The sequence below is a fragment of the Hoplias malabaricus genome, chromosome 7 (assembly GCF_029633855.1).
Source record: "Hoplias malabaricus isolate fHopMal1 chromosome 7, fHopMal1.hap1, whole genome shotgun sequence".
In the NCBI taxonomy this organism is placed as follows: domain Eukaryota; kingdom Metazoa; phylum Chordata; class Actinopteri; order Characiformes; family Erythrinidae; genus Hoplias; species Hoplias malabaricus.
In genome coordinates this window covers 14191841-14203262 of record NC_089806.1, presented here as the reverse complement: position 1 = coordinate 14203262, position 11422 = coordinate 14191841, and the positions used below count along the sequence as shown (strand labels likewise).

The window sequence follows — 11422 nt, the reverse complement described above, 5'->3', positions numbered from 1 at the left end:
GCGAGCAGAAAGACTGTGACGTACAGCGGTGGCGTAGAGACGAGGAAGAAACTGGGAAAAATATTGAGTTAATTCAATTCATGGCTCCCACTACAGGGCAGTCACACAAACAGCGGACAACCGACCCCTCTCCTCAGGGTCAGCTCCGTACTCCCGTTCAGGCGGTTTGACCACTGATCGGTTTTTCACACTTATGTAAGACCCTTGATTTAAATCGGCATTCGCCAGGTACAGGTGAAACCTCAAAGACGTTTTGCAGACGCTGAAACACACACCTGTTCAAAAGACATGTTCTGGTGTGAGAAAATAGCTGCATACTGTGAACAATAATAAACATTACATTTAACTTCAAGTGGAATAACAATATAAAATGTGCCAAAATCCCTGGCCGCATTTAATATTAAACATTTAATCCTGTGTAAAATGTATCAAATAAATGGGATTGTGCACGGAAATGTTGAGAAGTGTGTGAAAACACTATGTTCACCTAGAAAATCGACAAGTAATTTATATTAAAGGAAAACATTTTCAAAGGACTGCAGCTTCTTAGGCTAGTTCTAGCAGTTTTACCCGCCACACTTGCTTCTGGCCTGTTTGTTCACCCTGGAGCCGGTTGTGCCAGTAATACATTGCTTAAAATATATAGGTTTAGGGTCATGGCATTAAAAAAAAAAAAAGATTCAGAGAGTAAAGTCAGAATCCTGAGAATAATCTCGGAATAATTCTGAGAATAAAGTTTGAATATTTACAGAAACACTGTTTTGTGTTATTATTTATTACAATGTGTAGACAGACAGACTCACAGTCTGTGCGACAAAGAGTGTGATGTGAAAGAAGAAGTTAGTGAAGTTTATTGTACGTCCGAGCCTTAATGCGATGGAACCTCGTGGGCATGCAGGAGTTTCACTGGCTCTGGATCGATCGTATTCTTGATCATTAATTGTATCTTGTAAAAGTACATGCCCTCTTCTGAATAAACGTGTTCTTGCACCGGTTCAGAGTTTAAATACTAATCTCGATCTGGTCCTGATGTGGCAGAGAACTGAGTATTTATTCCTGAAATCAATACCATAGTATGACTTAGTGATGTGTCGGTCGCGAACGAACCGGTTCAAAGAGCCGGCTCTTGTAAGTGAACGAGGAGAGCCGGTTCCCGTCTAAGACCGAGCCATTTTTTTCTAAGGCTTGTTATTCAACCAATCAGAGAACAACAAGCAAGTTCCAACCCTTCTAGCTGAGACACTTGGTTTTCCTGAATGCCAATCTGCCTTCCAAAAAATTGTTTAAGAATATGTTAAATCAGTTAAATGTTTGTTGACAGTTGTGGTTGTTTTAATCACTACCATTGAATGCTGCTGTTTTGCACTTTGCAGACTATTTGTTTATTTTATTACCCAGAAATGGATGATTATTTAATTTAATAAGCTATTTTGTAATACCTACCTTTTGGGTTCCATTGGCTATATTTCAGAGTTTACAAGTGATTTTTTATTAAGGTGTTTAAATAAAAATCCAGTTATTTATACAATTGAATGTTAAATCAGTGAGTTATTACAAGACAGCCATAAAAACAATTGGCCATTGCAACACTATTTATTATTTTTAATATTGAACAATAATATTTTGTCCATATAGTTATGTAAAATGTAGGTAATATTGTTCTGTACCAGTGGAAATAAGTGGTAAAACAAAGATCCATTTAGGAGCCGAAAGAGCCGGCTCTTCATGAAGAGCCGAAATTCCCATAACTAGTATGACTTCAGCAACACACTGCATTCCTTACAATGTGGTTGTGTCTGCCCCATTATACATATGCAGGGAATTATCCCGAGATTATTTTCAGAATTATTCAGAGATTAGTCTCAGAATTCTGACTTTATTTATGGTCTCTTTTGTTTTTTCAATGCCGTGGCCCTAAAACTCCATCGTAGGGATATCACACAAACGGGCTATAACACAAAGTCATAACCCCATTTTCTATTTTGCAACAAGCTTGTATCCTAGAAACCGATGGGTATACTGAGATCTAATGTACTCTTAGACTATTTTAAGACAATAGACTCTTTCAAAATAATGAAAACAACCTACACACATAGGTAAGGATATTATGGTTCTTACCTTTTTTTTTTAATTATTTTGCATAGGTGAGTTAGTCTAATCCCATCATACATCAAAGCAAACAGATATTTTTTTTAAACAGACTACAGTCTAAAATAATCAATTACATAGAACAAAACAATTCACCATTCATAATTTTCTCAAAATTCATGTTCAGTACCCGCAACGGACATACTGCCCCATGACAATATTCTCCAAAAGATATGTGTTCAGTCTTGATCAATGGTGTATTTTTCTTCAAGATTTTGACTACCTCTTACAACCATCAAGATATGTACACATTATGCAAAAGTTTGCACTTCAAGTACACTTTGGATACAAACCCAAAAAATATACATAGCTTAATACAACATAAAAACATAGGTAGTTTTCTGTTGATGGGTATGCCTTCATGGAAGGTGAGATGAAAACCCAGCGATTAGTGTGAAAGCTGATCTATGTTACAGAGATTGCAGCAGCATCCCATTTTCAGTATAATACAGTTACAAGGTTGTTTCATCACAATCCCTATCTGCTTCATCTATAGTACACCACAGATTTCTAAGCTGTTTAATAGTTTCAAAACGTTTACCTGTACTTAGAAAAGGACTGGAAACACACATTTATTAAAAAATATTTTTTAGAAATCTTGTTTTTGTATTCCATTCCAAGTTGTTTCAAGACAATTGGCTTACAGTTATTTCTACATACAGGAAAATGCTAAAAAAAAAATTAAACTCAAAGCCTAACTTAACACCACACTAACATTCACACTGACATGAAGACAACAATCAGCTAAATTGTGTTACAGCTGCAATCGTAAAGCCTTGTGCATGTCCATATTTTAATTGTCTATTAACTATCCTGCCTAGAAGCCAACTTGTGGAGGGTGCTGGATGTATGAAAGAGCGAATATTACCACAGAAAAATAGGCAAAGATATTTACAACTAAAACAACAGGTCTGAGATCAGGTGAGATAGCAATGAACTGTGGCTGCCTGCAGTTTGATTTGACCCACATGGCCAGTTAAAAGACTGAATACCCTCATATATTCAAAGGCTTTTTTATAGATTTTAGAAAGACATGCAAGCAAAGAAATAACACAGCAAATACATGTATTAGAGTCAAAAGTCCTCCCTGACTTGGCTTATGTTAGAATTCCCACTTGCTTTAAACAAGCATTGGAACTCTTTGATTTGGAAATAATTTTTTAGTTTGGCACATTTGGATATTAATTTATCATTTGTTTTAGAAACATTTTTTAATCTGCATTTAAGTAAAAGACTAATATTTTTCATAGGAGGCCAATCTTTTGACTGATGATTATACTGCTATTGTAATACCACATTGAAAGATATATTAAAGGGAAACACCCCTTGGTTAGATGCGCTTGTCGTGGATGTATTTGACTGGAGTGGAATAAGCACATACTTCAGTGATGTGATTTTGAAGCTGAAAAGATATTCAAGTGTAAAATACAGTACAAGGTTTTGTGTTGTGTTCTTTTCCAAAAGCTATATATTATATTATATTATATTATATTATATTATATTATATTATATTATATTATATTATATTATATTATATTATGTATGTAATATTATATTACATTCAAAAATTCGACATGCCTTTATAAATATCAAGCAAATAAAATATTCAGTTTTACATTGATAAGACTTTATATATAAATGATGACTTACTTATGGCAATGCATTTATGCAGCATATGGAGCTATAAAAAGCTAGAAAGCAGCATATTTCTTGCTGATCTGTCATAAATACATAGCAGCAGAAGGATATTTTTGCCCAAGCAAAAGGACTCTCATGGCACTATACATTGTATATAATGTAGATTGTGAATTGATGCAAAGCTGACTACACATAAAGCATGTGTCATATACTGTAGCTTGTGTGTGTAGTTGTTTTGCATTCATTAAATGTTGCATAGCAGCTGGGTGGCCATTCATAATTGTTGTTGGTCCGGTTTGACATCATGACTCCTGGAGGGTGAATAACACCTCCTAAAAATCACACAAACAAATACAAGGGTGGGTGAAGTGTAATTCAGAACCATAAACAGGACAAGAGAACATGTCTTTTGTGAGTAGATAATAAGAAATGTTAGTATGGCTACCTGTTACCTGTTTAAGTCTTTGGTGGACGAGCACGGGTGGAGTGGCATTTGTTCTTCTGCAGAAAAACACATTTGTTTGTTTAACAAGAGCTTATACCACAAAAATAAATAAATAAATAAATAATAATTTTTAGCACAACAGTGCTTACTTTCTGATGAAGATGGTAGTGAAGTGACGGGTCTGACAGCCAGGGATGTTTCAATGACTGAGATGCACTCATCCTCCAGCTGGAGACCAAACAACACTCAGATAAACCATCACTCTTATTGTTGATGTACTGGATATGTTACTGATATAGTGGAGATTAATAAATGGATTGGATAGTTATTAGAATTAAATCCACACCAGAAGCGTTTTCTTCTATTACATTTGTTAGTGGTTTTCAATGAATATAGCCAAATTTAGCTACCATGTGTGAAATATTCCACTAATCACATATGTAAGCAGAACAGTCCATAAAATTCTGATGTAGTGGTGGAAAAACCAGACGTGGGTGTTGTTTACAAATATTGTGTTGAATATTTATATTTGATCTCCCTGTACACAGGCAGAATCACTACTCCTCCATTGGTCAAAGAGTCTAATTCTGTCTCAATATTTAAATCTAATCTTAAATCATCTTTTCACACTTGCATATAATCTGCCTCAAACGCAAACCTTTTCCTGCACTAAAGTCTGCCCATTACCATCAGTACTGTCTGTTTGTATGTGTTCCTGTTTCTCTTGTTGTCTGTGATGCCTTGTGTATTAAAAATTGCAAGCACCTTGGCTTCCCGACAAAGCTTGATATAAGAATAAAATCTTAATATAACCATGACAGTGCATGCTGCGATCGGGTGTGTTTTGTCTCCCATTTAGCTGTAAGGTGCCAAACAAGTTTTGCAATGGCAAAGTTTATGCAGTGGCAACATGTATTTTCAGGATTTGTCATAGTTGTTGTAAAAAGGTAATGGTGCACTTGTGGTGGCCTATTATCAGTTTGACTTTGTTTATTATGTATCCCATGACAGCCCATGGTGACATATGACATTTATTAAAGCCTGGAATGTTCCCTACACTGCTTTATCCTTCACTTTATATCATGATGTCTCTATCTGACATTTACTGAACATCCTGGATGCAGTCACATGACAGTTTGAGTTTGATTACGTGTGACTGCATTTACAGTGTGCTTATTGAGTACACAGAGACCAAAGAAAAGATTATTTTAAAAACATATTTGTTTTCAAAATGGTGTGTTTCAACCTATTTATCAATTCAATAGCTTTAGTAACCTGTTACGTACTACTCATTCTGATCCCTTTTCAATAACAAAATGTCCAAATACAAGGACGAAAATGGTGACTGTGATGTTTATGTTATATTGGGATTTTAGCCCAAAAATAAAATAATTATGGCCAGAAACATAAAAAACAAAGTGGGTCCATATTGTTTCTTTAGTCTGTTTTATATTTCTCATAATTTGGCTTTTTGGTGAAAGAGTTTGGGCTCTTCTGAGTTAAATACATTTAGTGTGTTTTAATATATTTATGACATTTTCCATTACTGAACAGTGCACAGATATTGATATAAAGTTGGATCATTTCTGATCATTCAAAATGAAGATTAGCACAAGCATAAGATTCACCTCTTGCTTTTAACAAGCAGACGTTTGATAAAGTCTTTGGCCTCGTCTGAGATGTCCAAAAACTCTGCCTCTTCAAAACTCCACTTGCACTCCAGAATGTTATTCAATGTCTCATTATCATCCTCTCCCAGGAAAGGAGACAGACTGCTCAGCCTATAAAAGGACAATTAACATTATCTTCAGTGATAAGCATGTAATATTAGCAGGAAATAATTTGGTGGGGATATGTGGGTTGTGTTTTTGTTTGTTTGTTTTTTTGGTGATTGTTTGTTTTTTTCCCAATAAGAAAAATCATTTTGCTGGTTGCCTGATCTTTAGAATAAAAAAGGCAGTGACTGCATCATTACTGATGAAAAAGCTAAATCATTCAAATCTGAGACTGATGTTGATTTAGATGAGAGTATTTAGCCCCTGGATATGTCATAGTAGTTATTGTATATATTCATTCATTCATTCATTCATTCATTCATTCATTCATTATCTAAGCGCTTATCCAGTTCAGGGTCGCGGGGGGTCCAGAGCCTACCTGGAATCATTGGGCACAAGACAGGAACACACCTTGCAGGGGGCGCCAGTCTTTCGCAGGGCTATTGTATATATATTAAGTTTAATTACTTAATAATCTTGTTACCTATTTAATGTTAACTTCAAGAGGGCACACATCACAATGCTTGTTATTGTTTGTGATGATGATGATGAAAAAAAGAATGAAACGAAATCCTTTACTTGAGTTAAAATTCAATCTCAAGTGTCCCTTCAAAATACAAGGTAGGGAGTATGAAGACATCTCATTTATAATCCATTTAAAAGCAATACAATAATCAACAGGACAAGGGCTGGGACTCACAGCATGTATGTAATGACTCCTAAGCTCCACATATCTGTTGGAAAGGAGACAAATTCATAATTGATGACTTCAGGAGCCAGAAACTCAGGCGTGCCAAAGTTCACTCGTAGCTTCTCTCTGGGCTTATATCTGAAAACAAAGGATGACAGTTTTAGAGGAGTGTGAAGGGGAATGTGAAGGGGTGGAATTGTACAAATAAAATAATTCACCAGCATACTAACCTCCTGGCCAAGCCAAAGTCTATTATCTTGATTTTATTTGTTTCTCGACTCACACAGAGAATGTTTTCTGGCTAAAAAAAAAAAAAAAAAAGTATCCATATCAAGTAGGATCACTTTTTCTGATGCTAATGACTGATGAGTGGCTATCGGTAGATGAATGTGCAGTACCTTTAAGTCAAGGTGCAGTATGTACATCTTGTGCATGTACTGCAGCCCTTCAGTGATCTGTCTTATAAAGAGCACAGTGTCCAGCTCAGTCAGCTTGTAGTTTTCATCAATGATTCTGTCAAATAATTCTCCTCCTTCAACACTGAAATAGCACACACACAAATGTACACAAATGTCAGCCTAAAAATGACCTATCCTTTGTTTACATGATCTTAATTCTACACTATATGTCAGAAAGTACCCTCTACTCTTTTGCGAAGGCTTTGTGTTAGAAAGCGCTTTGTAGCTTTGAAGATCTGATTGCATTCAAAAACTACTGAGGCAGGTTGTGGTAGGTACTGAGCATTACGGAGGTCGTTTGTTCTAGAAGTCAGACACTACTCTAACCCAACAGGGAGTGGATGGGTCTCCATCATTCCAGCGTACACAGCTTCACTGCTCAAACATCCAATTCAGGAGGGCTTCATATCCCTTTAAGTGATACTAGGCACTGGGCTAGTTGACCAATGATTTTGCTGATTACAAAAACTGTGTATGGATTTGCCAGCAGTTGAGGAACCTTAAGAAGATCAAATTCACTAGGGAGCTTCAGATATTTTTTGGACATATGTGTGTGTGTGTGTGTGTGTGTGAGAGAGAGATAGAGAGAGAGAGAGAGAGAGAGAGAGAGAGAGAGAGAGAGAGAGAGAGATACGTACTACTCCATGACAAGAGTGATTTCATGGCGAGATTCATATGCTGCATAGAGCTGGATCAGGTTAGCATGGTTCAACTGGTTCATGACCTCAATCTCACTCTTTACCACCTCCTGGCAAGTGTTTGAATGAAAAAACAAAATAATTAAACTTGTTAATTTTATGTGTGCTATACTCTCTCTCTCTCTCTCTCTCTCTCTCTCTCTATATATATATATATATATATATATATATATATACACTTACTGAAAAGGCATTAGTTTAAATATATGTAATTATCTTAGGTGCCTAAGATTTCTGCACTGTACTGTATATCACATACAAAAATAAAGCAGAACTAGGAGGGTGTTTTGTTTTTTGTCTTCCCCAGCAGTTTTTGTGACAAGAACACACCCTGGAACAATATCGTGCCATCTGTGTATGATTTACCTTTTCTTTCTGACTTCTGGCTTTGATGATCTTAGCTGCCAGTGTAAGACCAGAAGACTTCTCCAAACACTTGTGTACCATTCCAAAGCGCCCACTAAGAAAACACAATGGACACAAAACCAAGTCAAAATGGGTGCAATGTCACCTACAGTACTGTGAAAACCTTGGAGAAATGTCTTTGGCTATTAAGTACAATTCATTTCTCAGTGTTTGAAAAGACGCAGCTAGCATACATTTAACAGAAGGTTAAACACAGGTCTCAATGACTTAGTATAATATTTAATAAGTGTTTCATTTTGTAATTTGTCCAGTCTTGGCCTTTATTACTGCTTGTATTCTTTTCAGGAGATTACATTCACATTTCTAATAAGTCTTCAAGGATATTTTGAGACCTCTCTGATGTAGCGTAGCTAGCATTTTCAAATGGCCTAAACAAAAACAAAGAAATAAATTGGAATTTTTTAACATTCAAAGTATTTTCATAAATGGTTGCTTCCCACAGTGCATCCCTCCATCTATCCATCCACTCATATTCATTCACCCATATTTTTGGCCTCATTATGTATAACTCACCCTCCAAGCACTTCCTCTCTGTTGATGTTGTAGTATGTAGCTATCTGATGGGTTTTAGTTGTCACCACACGGTGTTCAAAAGGTGCAGGAGGAGGCGGTGAGCAATCTGAAGGACATAGCAGAAAGCAGTATTTGCTAATTACACCATTAATATTACATTGTGCACGTTTATAGATCAGCATCATAATTCTAAAGCTATTCCCTTACCAATTTCATATTCTTCTGCAGTTGGCTTTCTTTTGTCCTTGTCTTTTTCTGGTTCCTCTGATCCCTCTTCTGTAGCACACATTACAGGTTTCTCTTCTTCCTCGCTTTTCTCCTCATCTTCTGACTTCTCATCAACTCTGCTTTTTTTGAGGTCATCTTTCTCCTGATTCTCTTCACTTACTCGCCTCTTAGTGCTGCCAGTCAATTCCACATTATCTTCAGAGCTACATATAAAAACACGCAGACAAAGATAATCATCATAACAGGAATACAGATCATGTTCACAGTAAAGGAACGAGTTTCTTTAACTATTGATGCTTTGAGTTTTCTGAAAAAGATTAGTACCTTTCTGCTTGGACTGTACTGTTTTCATTAATTTCACAATGTGGCACACTCAAGTCTTTCTCGTGCTGTTTATATTTGCTAATCTCCCTTTTTGTGTCCTCTCTTTTGTCCAACTTAAATTCAATGGAAAAATCTTTATCTTTCCGTCCTTCCTCCTTTTCTCCTTCCAATTTATCTCTCTCCTTCTCAGCCAATGATTCCTGCTCATTTCTGATGAAGTCCAGGAGGTGTGCCTCATTCGTGTTCTGCTGGTTCAGCTTCTGCACTTCTACTAACAGAAAGAGTGGACATTCAGTGTTAAATATCAACCAACATCTGAAAACCTTTCTCAGGAGTACGGCATAGCACCGTATTATGTGTGACAATGGCAAAGTTGTTGAAGACTTACTCTGAAACATCAGATATTCACAAGCTATACAAAACTGCAGCCACAGCTAAACTCAAAATTCTCCCCAAGAAAAATGCTTGGTAACAGTCAAAAAATCACTTCAGACATGTGAAGCAACACAATTGCTACTGAGTCCAAGTTGGGAAAATGGTTGCAGCTATCATTACCTGCTACATCTGGGGGCCTCTTCTTCTTCTGGGATTTCAGTCCCTTTAAGCAGACTTTTGGTTTCTCCACATCATCCTTCCCTTCCAACTGGACAAACAGGTAAAATTACATGGAAATTTAAAAAATAATAATATCTCACCATATATTCTGAATAGCACCTGAAATATCTGGTTTACTGTATACAGCACTGTGATAGATTCAGGGATCACCCTTCGTTTATTTCCTATTTTAGATTTTCTCTGTGGGTTAGTAAGTCATCACCTGTGAACAATAAACACTTTGTAACATTCACCACTGTCTCTTAATCATCCCAGGGTGACACACACACTCACACACATCACACTCACACCTACAGACACTTTTGAGTCGCCAATCCATCTATCAACATGTGTTTTTGGACTGTGGGAGGAAACCGGAGCACCTGGAGGAAACCCACTTAGACACAGGGAGAACACACCACACTCCTCACAGACACCCGGAGCAGGACATGAACCCACAACCTCCAGGTCCCTGGGGCTGTGTGACTGCAACACTACCTGCTGCGCCACAGTGTCGCACCCTCAGTCTTATCAATACACATTTTTTTTGTTAAGTAGCACCCAATTCTATGCGCGTCACATACAAAAACAACTAATAAAAGCTAAGAACTTTGGCCTGTATTGGATGCAGTGCTGATTGCTGGCCTGAGAACATTGAATATGTGTGCATTTCAAGCTGTCTGAAGAAAAACTACAAAAAAGAGAACATTTAAATGTTATTTCAAGCAATGCAAACCTTGATATACAAACAAGGCAAATTCCTCAAGAGCGAGATCTTGAAAATCTTTAAAAAGTAGAAGTCACATATACATACACATCAAAAACATCAATAATCACACACACACATTCACAAACACATATGGGGTATAGTGGGAAAGTAATTTTAGAGACACAACAGAACAGTTAATCTGCTCAGTGTCAGCTGTCTCTTCTGGATTTGCTGAGATTACATTCATCAAGAAGTGTACAAGCTTTAGTGTAGGTGTGTAAATAGCAAAGAAACTTTTATCCATCTAGCCAATCTTCTTTCCATCCACCCATCCATCCATTCAGAGGACTCACCCTCTCACCAGCCTGTGTGTGAGAGCTCTTGAGGAGCTCACTCAGTGGAGAGTGTTTGAGCACCTCAGCAATGAAGCTAACAGCTTGTTGGAGTCCGCTGAGAAGGCGCTCCAGAGCATCCAGCCTGTGGGCCTGGTGCTCTGATTGTTCCTTCATGAGCTTCATGTCAACACGCATGGATTTCAACAGGACTTCCATATTTTTCTCTTGAGTGTGTGATCCCTTTTCTTGGCTAATCACATCCAGCTGAGACATGGCTGCCTCTTGTAGGGTGAGCATCTTGTCCATCTGACCACTGAGTGCGTCAACTCGCCTCTCGATCAGCAAGAAAGAGGACGATGAAGGCGAGGTTGCTGAAGCAATTTTGGTTTCCGCTCGTCCATTGCTGGGGTGTTTGTGAGCATGTAAGGGTTTTGGGTCAT

The 11422-nt window shown here is 37.2% G+C and overlaps 1 protein-coding gene across 1 annotated transcript in view; it reads right to left on the bottom strand.

Moving 5' to 3' along the window:
• Positions 1–4236: 4236 nt before the first annotated feature.
• mylk4b (myosin light chain kinase family, member 4b) overlaps positions 4237–11422 on the bottom strand; it is a 7223-nt gene continuing 37 nt past the window's right edge. The window contains exons 1-13 of the mRNA XM_066677834.1: positions 11001–11422; positions 9900–9987; positions 9345–9615; positions 9000–9223; positions 8793–8898; positions 8220–8313; positions 7794–7903; positions 7096–7237; positions 6928–6998; positions 6707–6835; positions 5860–6012; positions 4381–4459; positions 4237–4287 (exon numbers count right to left, since the gene is read on the bottom strand). The exon at positions 11001–11422 is cut by the window's right edge and continues 37 nt beyond it. Of these exons, the coding sequence (XP_066533931.1) occupies positions 4243–4287; positions 4381–4459; positions 5860–6012; positions 6707–6835; positions 6928–6998; positions 7096–7237; positions 7794–7903; positions 8220–8313; positions 8793–8898; positions 9000–9223; positions 9345–9615; positions 9900–9987; positions 11001–11422 (1934 nt within the window). The 3' untranslated portion in view covers positions 4237–4242. The remainder of the gene's footprint in view (positions 4288–4380; positions 4460–5859; positions 6013–6706; positions 6836–6927; positions 6999–7095; positions 7238–7793; positions 7904–8219; positions 8314–8792; positions 8899–8999; positions 9224–9344; positions 9616–9899; positions 9988–11000) is intronic.